The sequence below is a fragment of the Fundulus heteroclitus genome, chromosome 22 (genome assembly GCF_011125445.2).
Source record: "Fundulus heteroclitus isolate FHET01 chromosome 22, MU-UCD_Fhet_4.1, whole genome shotgun sequence".
NCBI classification, from domain to species: Eukaryota; Metazoa; Chordata; class Actinopteri; order Cyprinodontiformes; family Fundulidae; genus Fundulus; species Fundulus heteroclitus.
Window position 1 is genome coordinate 34,187,586 of NC_046382.1, and position 15,434 is coordinate 34,203,019.

Below are 15,434 nucleotides of genomic sequence, written 5' to 3' on the forward strand. Positions count from 1 at the left end.
TTTTTTTTTTTTTTTTTTTTTTTTTTATGAATAAATTGTTATTGTCCTGCTATTTATTTAGGGTTTTCTTTATTTCTTGCATTTGCTAACCTCTTATGTATTTATAAAAGGGTAGGATTGTGATTGTTTTTTTTTCACAGCCCTCACTTTCACTTAAAAATAAAAAAGCAGACATTTACTGCTAAAACAAGAAAAAGTTGTTTTATGAAAGAAAAAAATACAGATGCATTTTTTTTTCTTTTTTTAATTGTATTTTTCATTTACCAGTTCAAGATCATGATCATTCCGTAGATATAACAGCTTTCTAATGAAAGATCATTAGTACTATAAAGTCATTTGCATTTTGACTGTTTCACTCAAATACCCAGGACTTTACCCAAGACTAGGCCTGTCACAATTTTGCTGGATGATATTTTTTTTCTAAAACTTATTGTGATATATCATATCATTGTCATTTGGGGACCTTTTTCAACTAATATGATAATACCATAATAACACGAGTATATCCTCTTGGCCTACTGAGTCTGGTAAATTAAGCAGGTGGCATTGTTTGGCTTAAATCCTAAAACTCCAATCCTGCAGCTGTTGCGTTTAAGAGAAACATACAGTAACAAGGTGAGTAAAGTTCCCCTCTGGAATAAAACCTTGCAGCTTAATAAAACCTTTTTGCTAAAAACAAGCAAGCATGCTTCCGCAAATTATTGCACTTATTTTGATTAATTAATGTGATTAGAATTTATTGTGCGATTAATGGATTATTGCGACAGGCCTACTCAAGACTTGAGACTGGATTTGACTTGAGCGCTCAAGACTTGACTTGCAAAAAATTACTTGTGAACATGTCTGGGTTATAGTAACAAAACACATAATTCATGGCCCCCTAGTGGCCACAGTAAGTCATGCTGCTCTGGTAATATGAGCTTTCTGCTCCTTAACTTCCAAAGGACAGGTGGAGGGCAAGAAAGTAAAACAATGTCACAAAAAGCCATCCTTTAGGGGCAGAGAAAGGAAAGTGAAAGAAGAGCCAAAATAAAGATATAATTCAATGTATTTGTAATGTAATGCTTATGAAAAAGATGTATTTACAGATGAGAAGGGCTTCTCATCTGTGAGTTCTCATGTGACATGTCAAATTATCTTTTGTCGTAAAACCTTTTCCACAGGTCACACATGTAAAAGGCTTCTCACCTGTGTGAGTTCTCAGGTGAATCTTTAAAAGATTTTTTCGACCAAAACTTTTTCCGCAGTTCACACAAGTGAAAGGCTTCTCACCCGTGTGAGCTCTCATGTGACAAATTAAACCATTTCTATCAAAGTAACTCTTTCCACAGGTCACACATGAGAAGGGCTTCTCACCAGTGTGACTTCTCATATGACAAGATAAACCAGTTCGATTACTGTAACTCTTTCCACAGGTCACACATGAGAAAGGCTTCTCACCAGTGTGAGTACTAATGTGATAAGTTAAGCCACTTCCATTACTGTAACTTTTGCCACAGGTCACACATGAGAAAGGCTTCTCACCTGTGTGAGTTCTCATGTGACATGCCAAATAAGTTTTTCTTGTAAAACTTTTTCCACAGGTCACACATGAGAATGGCTTCTCACCTGTGTGAGTTCTCATGTGATATGACAAATGAGATTTTGTTGCAAAACGTTTTCCACAGGTCACACATGAAAAAGGCTTCTCACCTGTGTGAGTTCTCATGTGATATGTCAAACGAGATTTTCTTGCAAAAAGTTTTCCACAGGTCGCACATGAGAAAGGCTTCTCACCTGTGTGTGTTGTCAGGTGATATGACAAATGTGATTTTGTTGCAAAAAGTTTTCCACAGGTCCCACATGAGAAAGGCTTCTCATGTGTGTGACTACTCATGTGATAAGTTAAACCGGATGCACTACTGTAACTCTTTCCACAGGTCACACATGTGAAAGGCTTCTCATCTGTGTGAGTACTCATGTGATAAGTTAAACCACTTCTATCGCTGTATCTCTTTCCACAAGTCACACATATGAAAGGCTTCTCGCCTGTGTGAGTTCTCATGTGATAAGTTAAGCCACTTCTATCACTGTAACTCTTTCCACAGGTCACACATGAGAAAGGCTTCTCACCTGTGTGAGCTCTCATATGAGCTTTCAAACTGCTTCTGCAGGGGAACTTTTTTGCACAGCTTGTACATGAGAAGGGCTTCTTAGCCTTGTGTGTTTTCATATGTGTACTCAAGTGATTTTTTTGAGAAAGGTTTTTAGAACCAATTTTACAAGAATATATATGTTGGTCTGGGTAATTTTTCTTGTTCATTTTTTGCTTTGAAATGTCAGCAGTACCTTTCTGCTTTATGGTTTTCTCATATCTCTCATTCTCTTCTGTCCTTTTCCCTGGGTCCTCATTATTGTTTCCTTCCTGATCCCGGTTCTCAACTTCAGAAAATGCCTGAGAGATTAGTTGGTTTCTGTTTTGTTCTGTTTCATTGTGAAGTCTTTGTACATTAGAAGGAATAATTAAAATGTCATCAGTCTCCTGTTTCAGCAAAAGTTGCTTGTCAAGCTGACTGACGCAGAGTTGCCCCTCTTCCTCCTTAAACTGTTGGTGTTCTTCTTTCTCTTGCTCCTGTTTTATCTGCCGAGGTTCTGGTTCCTCTTCATTTAAAGTAGAGTTCCCCTCCTGGTTGCTGTAAACCCCCTCGTCTTTATATACACAATAATTTTGGGGATCTGGAAGAAAAGACAAAACAAAAGCTTATAAATGTGAGTTACCATTCACTTGAATCTCTTGATGAAGTTAAACAGTATGGCAGGTGGAAGCTAGGACCAAAATCGCAACTTTCACGTTGTAAGATGACTACTCTCCCCATTGAGCCAAAGTCAACCCAAGATATAAAAGTATTTATTCAATTATTCATCATCACCTTTCCAAACCGTGAGAGTTATTGCGAAAAATACAAGATTCTACACCAGTGGTCCTCGAGGGCCAGTGTCCTGCAGCTTTAAGGCCCATTCATACCTCACGTAAAAGACGGATACGGATACGTGTGGAGTGTTTCATACGTTCTAACCGTCGATTTCGTCCGTACTTTGACACGAAAATTGGGAGCTTACGTTTACGGACGAAACGGATCAATACGGAGCAATACTACCGGAAACGGTGGGGGCGCTATTGAGTTTGTAGTACAAAATGTCAACAAAATCACAAAGAAGGTTGTAATTCTGGGCTTTAAACAATGGCGGGATTCGAGGAACAACTTGCGGAGCTTGTCCGCAACTACCCACACATATGATGTGTCGTGTCCGGGGCACAGGGACAAACAAAAAGTTTACTTACGGAGCAAATACAACAAAATCACGTATTGGACCGTCGCCGTGTTTGATCAGTGACGAATCATTGGCGCTCAGCACTGCCACCTAGAGGACATATTGGTTATTGCGCACCTCAACGGACGGAGGTATGAAGGACTCAACGGATAGAACGTACGGACAGAAATACGGACGTGTAGGCCAAACGTAGGGTATGAATGGGCCTTTAAGGGTTAGGGTCCAACACACCTGAATCAAATGACTGAATTACCTCCTCAGAATGCAGTCAAGATATCCAGAGTCCTACTAACAACCTGATTGTTTGACTCACGTGTTGAAGCAGAGTAAAAATAAAGGTTGCAGGACACCAACCCTGGCGGACCAGGATTGAGGATCACTGTTCTACATCGTCCACTTGATCCAGGGTTGTTTGATAGCAACTCTAAATTACCCACATGTGCTTGTGCAGGGTTAATACAGGAATCCTAGAGTTGAATTTTCTACCTTTTACAAACTTTGCAATAAACTACAGGCACTTTACAAACTTTACTACAGACACAAAAATAAAGCATCAGACATTGTTGTTGGAAGCGTTGGATTCACAGCAATGACCCATGTATGACGATGGCCTATCTCTCACCCAAGACAAAACTTTATCCCACTTACTTGAAGGTGTAACTGTGACTTTGACTTGAATAATCCCTCACACACATAAATATTCCAAATGCATTTTCAGAAGACTTAAGAAATGTGTTTGTTTTTTAGAATATAAACAAAATGCAATGTGTTATGCCATTATGACGTGACAAACTGCAACTCCCAGCAATTCCCTCCCAATTTCAGCGTTGATGTCGGCATTGAAAGACAGCTTTTACTTGCAGGCACCCAGCTGATTAAATTCTGTCTGGCCCACGGTCCTAGTCCGTGGGCCAGAATCTGTAGGACGTCTCCTTAAGAATGAACTGTCAGGGGGCAACTTTCTTCCACTGGGATAAGTTGCTACACATAGCAGTGATCTCAAAACACCAATGTTCCAACGTTTTCACTTGTACATTAATAAGTTATAGCCGATAAAAAAATCAAAACTGTGGCGCTCCAAGAGGTCACGTGATTCCATTTTTGCTGCTCAGCCAATCAGATCGCAGTATTGTCAGCTGAGCGCGTTCAACCACTTCATCATGGCTGCGCCCGTAAAGGGTTGTATGCATTTGTTTCCAGACGAAGAAAGCCCAATAATAGCATTTTCTGGCGCCAGTTGGCAAAGATCTTTATGGCAAGGAAAAAGAAATAGCCCAGACCATCCATCATTCATTTTCTAACACGCTTATCCCTGCTGGGTTCGTGAGGGGTGCCGGTGTCTATCTCCAGCTGTCAATGGGCGAGAGACAGGGTACAACCTGGGCAGGTCGCCAGTCCATCGCAGGGCAGAAATAGCCCAGACAATTTACTGTGGTATCACCAAGATCTGCTGCGCTAGGATAGCACAGGTGACAGGTGTCGTTGTGCCAAACGACTTATCCCCGCCAGAATTTGTATCCCCCCCTCACCCAAGGGGAGAGGAGAAAACCCCAAACAGCCACAATTCCGAAGCCCCCGGGAGCCGTGGGGACGAGCCCGTGGACTCTGCCGGCAGCCAGTTACGCCGGATCAGATCCAGCCATGGGACCCGAGGCCCCAGGGGTGCCCCGCCCCTGGCCACCAATGCACCACCGGGCCAAAGCGGCAGCCAGCTGAGGGGCGCAGGACGGAGTGGGGGGGAGTGGAGACCTGAGATGTCCTGGGAAAGAGGGCAGTACAAACCCAAACTGACAAACAGAAAACTACATACACAGTCACATTCACTGGTTCTGGTATCTCGCTTGTCCTCCAGGCCTTAGATTCCAAGCGGCAATCGGAGAACAGAGATGTGAAAAAGACCCCGACCCTGCCTCTGCCTGTTCATATGTCGTGTTCTCGCATGTTGTTCTCAAGTGTGTTCAAAACTGGGAGTGCCAAAGGGGGTGCCCGGCACAGTCCACCCCAACTCCGGAAGGTAGCTGGTGCCAGCGCCCCCCCCCCCCCCCCCAATAATAAAATTGGGGTCAGGGACATCATCTGAAAGTGGGACCCTCTCCCCAGCGACGCCCCCCACCCCCCAGGTCCTACATCTGTGGCAGCATGATGGAGCAGGCAGAGGGAGGTGTCCAGAGGTGGGGAGGAAAGCTCATGCTTTACCAGGAAGCCAGCTCCCCTGCTGACTCCAATAGGCACCCCCGTTCTCCGAAAACTCATCCGGAGAGGTAGACTCCGCCAGCCGCAAACAACTCCCAACCCACATACGACAATAGACACCCAGGCTGGGTTCACACCCACTCCCCCTCCTCCCCCCAGTATCAGATTGGGGGGAGCATCTGCCATGAGATGTAATGCCCATACCCCCTTTCCAGCTCAACAGGCCTCCAAGTACACCAGAGGCCCCGGTAGGGCCAAATACCCGGGTATACACCGGCCCACTCTACAGAACCCAAGCCCTCGATGACCCACCAGAACACCCCACTAAGGACGACACACCTGAGGAACCCAGAGCCCCGGATCAACCATAGCTCCATCCAGTGGCAGTACAGCTACCAGGCCAGTAACCCACGTCCACCAGCATCGAATATGAGTCAGAAAATGATCCTGACAATGAATATCATTGTCAGGATCATTGCCTGTGCACTGTGAACAGATATTAGATTGTGAAAAACCCTTGCTGTAATTTTTATCAAAATTAGCCTTTCACAATGCTGTGCTATATTACCGCCATGAAAAATAATTGAGGTCAGATTTAATTCTGACCACACAGCCACAAAGGAGAGAGAGGCACAAAGGACGGCCCTCTCTCTCAGCAGGGTGCTTCTGTAAACACCCCACAGATAAAAAGGGTCAGAGTGCTTCTGACCATTCTCTTCTTCAGACTTCACTTCAGAGCCCAAGCTGCTCAGACAACCTCTCCCTGGTGCAGACCAGGAAAGAGCTACTTTGGACCATGGGCCCTGGTCGGGCCTTACAGACACACAAACTAACACCTGGGGAAACTCCTCGTCGCCCGGAGGACATATCCAGGCAAATCAGAGTTAAGTCTGCTGTCTTAACCTCATCATTAGTAGCAAGAGGAAGAAGTCCTGCCTGCCAAAAACAGCTTTGTTTATTTTTGTCAGCCTTTACAGGGAAGGAAAACCCAAACAGAGCTGAAAAGCCGGCAGAAGGACCCGCTGGCGAGTGCTGAGGAGGACCTGCTTAAATTGGACTTCAACCGGGTCAGAGAACGTGGCAGAGACCAGTCCTCCGATTCCGACTCCACATGCTGCTGCAGACCTAAACGCTAGCCTGCCAAGAACAAACCAACGATTCTCCCTGGTTTTCAGTGCTCCTTCCTCAGACGGTGGCCAGAACTCACACGAGGCAAAAGACAGGTTTGGGCAGAGAAACCTGAGGGAGAAGTTAAAAGGTTTATTTGGAAATGTTTTGTAAATCTTTGTGCACATGGTGCCTTTAAAACAAATGGGCTAACGTTATAGCTCATTACTAGCATTCGGTACCATGTCATTGTCGAGTGTGTTTTTATGGTTATAACAAAGGTTATCTCCACAAGGGTTTCATACATTGATGGGACATTAATGTTTACGTTATCCAGCCCATTCACTATGACTAAAATAAAACCAAAGCTTTATTTGTTAGTGTCGATGGTCTGCTAGCTCCTGTTAACATCCATTTCCGGACATTCACAAGGAGCTTGTTTTAAAGCATAACACCTGTCTTTTCTGCTCTGTCAGTAGATAGAGCTATGAGCCTTATTCCCGCATTAATATGGAATATTAATGCCGGTTTAAAGGCAACTTTGACAACTTTAGACTGTAACCGATTTAACGACCAATCGCTACAGCGACCGTAGGCGCCTGGAGCATTACATAGTAATGTTCTCTAGATGTTGATTTTATTTTTGTTATTAAATTCTTGAATTTTTAAAGAAGTTGTCACTCCTTTATTCTATGTGTGTGCAGGGTTTGCTGTTAAAAGATCGCTAGTGCTCGAATTCATCCCATTCAACCATTGTCTTGATATCAGCTTAAGAGCTGATCATCACCAGACAATACTTAACAGACAGAGGGTTATTTAATAAACATTAAATAACTTCAAACAGTGTATATTTGCACAACAACAATATCGTCAGATCACATCCTGAGTTATTTCTGTCTAGGCTTCCACAAGGTGGACATGATTCTGTGGAAAGATATGAACATAGCAAAATTTTTACGAGCTCTTACTCTTCTTAGGTGCATAACACTTTTAACTGCTCGGCGGGAAGAAGTCTTCACTTCAAACTGTTTTCTATGTGACACCGAGCTTATACACTCAGCTGCTCCAAGGCAGTCGCGTCTGGCAACAGCGTTACACCCCTCCAGGGGTGGACTGGGACAAAAAAATCGGCCCTGGCATTTTGTATTAGACTGGCCCACCACATTGTCATGGTTCCTAAACAGGCGCGCTTGGCCTCCCCTGGGATTGCGCAAGCCCATGTTAACTGCGCTGGCATCCATTCTATGAATGCATCCTCCTGTCTCTAGATCATAAATTCAATTGTTCAAACAGTTATGAGCTGATTTTACACAATTTAATATATGTGGATTACGAATTGTGTTTTGGTCATCAAACTGTGTGCAGATAACATGTTTTCGTGCTGCTGCGCGAACAAAAGGCAAAGAGCTGGTTGTAGGTGAGGCCGGCAGTTCCTTGGCCTATAGGCAGGGGGCGCTCAAGGAGCACCGCTCCTGATCCTAAAACTGTAGAGTAACAGCAAGTTATGGATGTATTATTAGCGAGTTATGCTAAACAAGTAAAGCACTAAAAAGACTCTAAACATCCAGCCGGAACAGGACTGATCAGGGAAGGCTTTCCTCCCTGGCAGTGGTCTCCACTGAGACTGAGAGAGTTTTAAATCTGAAGAAGATAAAGAGAACTTTTACCGGAAAATGAAGATATTTTTGTGCAGAAAGAGCTGCGCATGGACTTAATTTATAAGTAGAGGTAAGACAGCGATAAATATTCATGTTTTGTTTCTGTAATGAAATGTGCTTAATGTGGGTTATAGTTTTAGAATGTGTTACAAATGCAGAAATCCATCATAACTCATAAACTGTTACAGTCAAATGACAAATAATTTAGTTTTTGTTTTTTTTAACAAAGAATCAATATTTTTCCATGTCTCTTGGTGAATTCATTTGGCTCAATCAGTCTCCTTCAGCACTTTGCAACGAGTCTATTCTGTAGAGTGTATATATTAATAAATCTGACTCTGATGACGTCAGTGCCTCACCAGCTATGAACCCTACCGCACGTCACTGACTACAACCACCACCATATTTTACATCAGACACCGGAGCAGATGAAGGGCCTGCTGTTGGGAACATGTCAGTCAGTTTGACACATTTCGCAGCGTCCGTTTGAAGAATTCGTTTCTTTTTTCCGTGCAGTTTCTCTGCGCCTCCCTTGCGTTTCTTATCCATTACTACTGTGAACACCGCTGCACAAAGTTCCACATGGAGCGTGAAGGTGTTTTTCTACTTTATGATTGGCCTAGCCCTTTAGACTGTCAGGGATGACAACCAATGGGCTGCAGTAGCCTGTGGTAAGGGCCGGATGATCGGAACAGACTCTTGCGCTGCTGATTTTATTTTTCTTCATGCATTATGCAAATATAACGAGGCCGATATGTAATAATAATAATAATAATAATAATACATATTATTAATATACATGTCGGGTCTGCCGGCCCAAACAGCACGTCGGCCCACCGGGCAAATGCCCGGTACGCCCGATTACCAGTCCATGCCTGCACCCCTCTGTGTCGTACTGACAGACAGGCACGGTGGGTGCTTGCTGTGGGAAATGTAGGAATTTCTTACAAGAAATTAAGCCAGTGCGCTCAACTATCAAGGGTAAAATATCCACGGAGAGTACGCGTGGCTTACATTTTGCGTAGAGTACACCCAAGTGTGCAGTAGCCTTGTGTATCTCCTAAGCTAAGGCTCCATTCGAATACCCTTAAAAATAGCTTTTAGCTCCTGCTCCTAGCTCCTGTTCCTTGGCCTTTCATGGGGTCAACAGCAAGAACTATCATGGGGAGGAAAGGAGCTTTGGACCTCTGTGCCAAAGTCGGACAGCCTTTAACTCTGATATCCTTACGTGGCGGAAATGCTGCGAGTCAGATCTGGGCCTACAGCCTTCAGAAAATAAACTACAAAGTGTGCGCTCTCTGCTCTCCGAACATTTTCGTTGATTTCCATGAAGGGGCTGTGGTGGTGCATCATGTCACACAAAGGATTGTGGGGTACCTTAAGGGCTCTTAGTGCCACTAAGGGACATTGTGGGGATCCTAGGCAAATCTAGCTACAGGATGGAGCATACAGACTCTTTTCCTATCTCCTTCCTGACTGACAGCACGATTGAGACAGGACTTATCATGGTGACCGCTGACACACTTTGGCTAAAGAGTCCTTGCTCTCTAACGGTATTCTGATTGAGCCTATGTCATCACTCCTACGTTTTTATTTTATTAAACGAATATTCTGAAAAACAAGAGATAGGCACCAGCACCCCTCGCAACCCCATGAGGGATGAACGTACATAGATAATGGATGGATGGATGGAAATTAATTTTTGATACAAAGACTTTGAATAAAAAACTTTGAAAATAGCAGTAAGTCAGGAAGCTTCTTAGCTAATCAGCTAAAAATAAATAAGGAAAAAACAACTATATTTGAAGTTACAGATTCAACTGGGAATACATTATATGACCCTGAAAGTATAAACAACACTTTGAGATTTCTACAAATCATTATACCGGGGGTTAAATAAATAAAATAAAAATAATCAATTTTACTAAAAAAAAATTATTGTCAGCCTAAGTTTCCCTGGGTCCGTGAAAGTCATACCAAATCACATACCACACTTACTTATTGTGCAAAGTCAACTTTAACCAAATCTGGGAGTTTTAAAATATGCATTGATAATTCTTGTATCTCCCCCACCTTTCAGCTTCAGTTGCCTTGGTGTCATCCTGGACAGCCTCCCATCCTCTCCTTCACTTTCCACATCCATAACATCACCTGGTTAACTTAATTTCACCTTTGCAGCATCAAGCAAGTTATTCCTTCACATTTTTGCCAAGCAGGTTCAAAGTCCACTCACCTCTCGACTTTACAATTTCAGCTCCCTTCCCTCCCTGTCCCCCAGAAAACCCTCCATAAACTGCAACTAACACAAAAGACAGCAGCTTGCATCATTACATCATCTACTTCACACCTGTACATTAACTCCACTGGCTCCGTCACATTCAATATAAATCAATCCTATGATCATACAAGGCCAACCACAACCTTGGACAACGCAGGACACATAACCAACGCTATGATGACGTCACACATTTAAATTTAACACAGATTGCACATTACAATAATCAAGATTGCACATTACAATAATCAGTCTCACCTTTGCCCGTTATTGCACAGCCATTAATTATCACAACTCACAAGTTTATAAAAAGCTGTTATTTAACTTTTTTTAAGTTTAATAAAACAGTTGCATTTTAGCCATGACTGGAGAGCTGTCTAGGATGTACACTGTGTTCCCGCCTCTTGCCCACTGACTTGCTGAAGATAGTCACCAGCCGCCCCACGACCCTTTGTTACGCCGAGCCTCGTTTTCCCTTCAGATACGGGTTGACGTAACACCTGTACGGAAAACAGGGTATAGAAAAATTGATGGATGGATGGATGGATGGGATATTACATGTTCAAAAAGTTTAATAAAGTTGATCAAATGTTATCCATCCATTTTCTAACACGTCTATCCCTTGTGGGGTCTCCAGCTGTCAATGCACAAGAGGCGGGGTACACCCTGGACAAGTTATCAGTCTATCGCAGGGCCAAAGCTTATCAGAAAAAAACTTAACTTGCTTTTAAAGGTTAACATTTCTTAATTAAAAAAAATGTTACTAAACTTTTGCGCAGCGTGATCTACTGTTGAAGTTAATCTTGACTGCTGTACCTTGCCTGTCTGGGAGGTGTTTTGGGGTTGGAGTAAAATTAGTCCATAGATCGACAGGAGGCATTTCATCTGTGTTTATTGTGCGACTTGCTTCTACAGTGTTGCTTCACATTGTGCTCCACTTAGTGTAAAAATAAAAAATAACTTCATAAAACTCTCTGAGAATCACCTTTCAATGGCCTCACCCAGTGAGAAACCATTCTCCAGTCCATGCAGTTTTTTTTTTTTTTTCACCTTTCTTTTTGACATAGTTTCATTAACCTGTAAGCATCTAAATCCTTGTGATTTTATTTAACAAGTGTCCTGGTGCGCAGCTGCTCATGAGGTGAACGCTGCAGCATATTTAAAAGTAGAAAAGTTGTCTGAAGAAGCAGTTAAGGCAAGAGAAATTGAATATGCTGTCCCACTAAGTAGAGCAGAAATAAAAGTAATTATTAAAGATAAAATAAATAATATATGGCAGGAGAGATGGAATTTAGAAGAGGAAGGCATTTACATAAAATACAGGAGGTAATCATAAGAAATAATAGTATAAGAATAGGAGAGAGGAAATATGATTTAACAAGTTGAGGATTGGGCATACTAGTTTAAATAGTGGTTTAAAAATAACAGGCAAACATCCATCAGGTGATTGTTCTTATTGTGGGGAAACAGAAGGAGTAGAGCATGTGTTGATTTATTGGAGAAAATATATAAAAGAGAGGAAAGAACTGGAAAGGGTACTGGGGAGTTCTGTAAATATGGATAATTTATTAGGGAAGCATCAATCAGATGATATAATTCAAGCACTTATTAAATATTTAAAAGATACAAAATTAGCTGGGGGGGGGTAGAATGTATGAGTGTGTGAGTGTATGAGTATGTATATAATTTAGTTATTTTAAGATTTGAAGATATATCGGAAACATTTATTTCTGAATTACATCCAAACACCAGGGCAAAGAGTGTGAAGAAAGAAGTTATCCCATTCAAAGAGAACAGGAACAGCTCCATTAAACGACCTGCTTGTTGATTTGATGGCCCCCTCATTTCAGCAGGCACAAAAGGACGACTACAGACCTTTGTGTGATTCGTAATCGCAAAATGCTCCCTACAAATGTTGGTTATCCACGTTTTCTTCAACTCATCCTCTTAAAGGAAAGGAAAAAAAACTCAACGTGGAAACGTGACTCAAGTTAATAAACGTTAAACGTATCGCTTTTATTTTGAAAGGACCGAGGCAGCGTTGCTACCGTATTTCATGGTGTTCGCGTGACCTACAATAGCCCAGTAAGGGCTGGCTCTTTTTCACAGTGGAAGCTGGCTTGACTTCGGTCTTTCTATCTGATGCCGCGTTCAGCATCGACCCAGACAACTTTGTTCTCATCAGTAAAACGTTAGTACCGCTGGTGTTTCATACCTATTCGGTGTAAGATGATCAGGGGTATCCGGCTGAAATCCAGCAGTCTGCGCTGATCATCCATCTCTTCCTCCGATTTGACGAAAACGTCTTTGAACTCCATGAATGTTTCTTCAGCAGGAGTTTCCTGTTCGTTGTTAATCTATCTCTGGGCTGAACCCAAGACGTTTTCACTGCAGACACTCACATATTTACGTAGGACACCAAACCCGCCATCAAACTAGAAAATGTCCTCTTTACATTGTGCACTTTTAGCTTTCTTATAAGGGTATTCCACGACTCATTAACCAATTTGGATCAAATGAGGGCGGTATGGGAACCGTGCAACATGTTTACGTTTTTCCTTTTTCTTCTTCTTCTTTTGATATTAACGGCAGCTTGCATGCGTTATTGTTGCACTACTGCCATCTTTTGGATCCTAATATCTATTCCTAAAATTCTCATAATGATCCCAGTATTTTTTAAAAAAAATAAAATCTTCTTTTCCCCCCTCAATAGTATTTAACCGATCAACCACATTCTCAAATTTCAATTCCCTATTAAAACCTAATTCCGTTTTTAATCATCTTCTTCGATTTACACATTTTCTACAACTGATAAAAGCATGTTCCATTGTTTTGTTTGCACGTTCTTCTTCTTCTTCTTCTTCTTCTTCTTCTTCTTCTTTTTTTATGGCGGTTGGCAAGCAACTTTTAGATGTGCATTACCGCCATCTACTGGAATGGAGTGTGGACCGGGACGCTAACTTTAAACACCCCCCTCAAAGCAAAACAAAAAACAACTTATATCTTTTCTATCAATTTAGTTTCCTTGAGATAATTAATTAAATAACTTATATCTTTAGAAATAGAAATTTTTCCTAAAATATCTTGTAAATTTAACTGTAATTTATTTTCTTGTAACCGACTAACTAATTTCCTTCTCTCAACAGAATATTTTGTACAGAACAACAAAACATGTTTTACCGTCTCTTCTTGACCACAAAAATCACAACTTCCATTTCGATGTTTTCCTATTTTAAATAAATTACTGTTTAACCTTGTATGTCCAAAACGCAACCTAGATATTACTGTTTCCTCCTTTCTATTTCGTCCTGTTCTCCTCATTGCACCAACTTTTCTTTGAATACTGTACAGCCATCTACCAGTTCTATCTTCCTCCCACTGTCTCTGCCATCTTTCCTTAACCTTTTGTTTAATAATAGATTTGATTTCTTCTTTACTAAATGGAACTAATATATCAATAACACTATATTTTGAAGCTTGTTTTGCATATTTATCTGCCAACTCATTCCCTCTTATTCCTATATGTGACGGTATCCATGTAAATATAACTAATAAACCCATTGCTTGAATTCTATAAGTTATTAACTGAATTTCTAATAAAAGATCCGGTCTACTAATAGCGTGATTATTTTTCAATGAATATAATGAAGAACTTGAATCAGAACAGACTATGCTTCTTAATGGACGGACTTCCTCAATCCATCCTAAAGCTAAAATGATTCCCATCATCTCTCCAGTATAAACTGATACTCCATCAGTAATTCTTTTACATTTTTTAACTCTGAATTCTGGAACAATGAAAGACACACCATTACTGCTATTTGAGTTTTTAGATGCATCTGTAAAAACTTGGACATATCCATAGTACTTATTATCTAAATATGATTGAATCAAATATAGATCTGAAATGTTTTCTCCTTTCCTTTTCTCCAACAAAGTCAAATCAACAACATTATTATGAAATAGAGACGGGTAAACTGGCGAAAGAGGAACTGTTTGACTAATATTTATATCAGAAAAACCAAAATCTTTTATAATATTTTCTATCTCCCATCCAAAAGAATTTAATTTCTTCTTTTCTTTTTCCCAACTAGATTTTTGTTTGCACGTTGTTTGACAGGCTTCTTCTTCTACTTCTTCTTCTTCTTCTTCTTCTTCTTCTTCTTGCACTTCTTCCTGAGTTTACTGGCGGTTGACACAACTATAGGTACGCATTACCGCCACCTTCTGAATTGGAGTGTGAACCAGATTGGAAACCATATACCCTACTAAACAGTTCTGTTTTTTAAAGAAACTGAAAAAACACCCAACAGAAGACATGTTCATGATTTAAATGAAGTGATTAAACCAAGTTAAAGTGTACTTTTTGCTCACTAAACCTACACTGAAGAATGCCCTTCTCTATGATATCTTATGCAGTCAATAAGCACAGTTTAAGGCAGAGGACATCCTCTTCCTGATGGGGAACAGCTTTCACTGCTGGAATGCTGTTTAGTGCCTCAAACCTCCCAAAGAAGTTATTTAGTCCGTTAAGCAAGTCTGCAACAACTTCACCCACCGGGGGGGGGGGGATGGGGGGGCGTGTTGTATTCAGTGATTGCCATCATTATATTCATTAAAAAAATAATCATTGTACTAGTTCCAAAAAAAAAAAAAAAAAAAAGTAAAAAACAAAGCAACTGGACTTGTGTTCCGTAGTTGAAGACGTTTCGCTTCCTCTCCAGAGAGCTTTCGCAATTCAATAAGTGACTGAGTAACATTCTACTAGTAGATCAGACCTTTTATTAGAGATTCAGTTATTAATGTATAGAATTCAGACAATGGGTTTATTAGTTTACATGGATACCATCTCATATAGGAGTAAAAGGAAATGAGTTAGCAGACAAATA

At 41.2% G+C, this 15,434-nt stretch overlaps 1 protein-coding gene across 1 annotated transcript; it reads right to left on the bottom strand.

Moving 5' to 3' along the window:
• Positions 1–228: 228 nt before the first annotated feature.
• Positions 229–13,209, bottom strand: LOC105937211 (gastrula zinc finger protein XlCGF57.1). The gene is made up of 2 exons (XM_021324489.2): positions 12,761–13,209; positions 229–2,715 (listed from the first exon to the last, which is right to left on the bottom strand). Exons 1-2 carry the CDS (start codon positions 12,861–12,863, stop codon positions 1,103–1,105), a joined length of 1,716 nt encoding a protein of 571 aa, XP_021180164.2. The 5' UTR covers positions 12,864–13,209; the 3' UTR covers positions 229–1,102.
• Between the last annotated feature and the right edge of the window lie 2,225 nt (positions 13,210–15,434).

What these genes read in the sequence shown, in the direction of transcription:
- LOC105937211 (XM_021324489.2), bottom strand. Translation starts at nt 12,863, where the DNA reads ATGGAGTTCAAAGACGTTTTCGTCAAATCGGAGGAAGAGATGGATGAT. An exon ending in GATCATCTTACACCGAATAG is followed by an intron (nt 2,716 to 12,760) that starts GTATGAAACACC and finishes CTTTTCTTCCAG; the next exon opens with ATCCCCAAAATTATTGTGTA.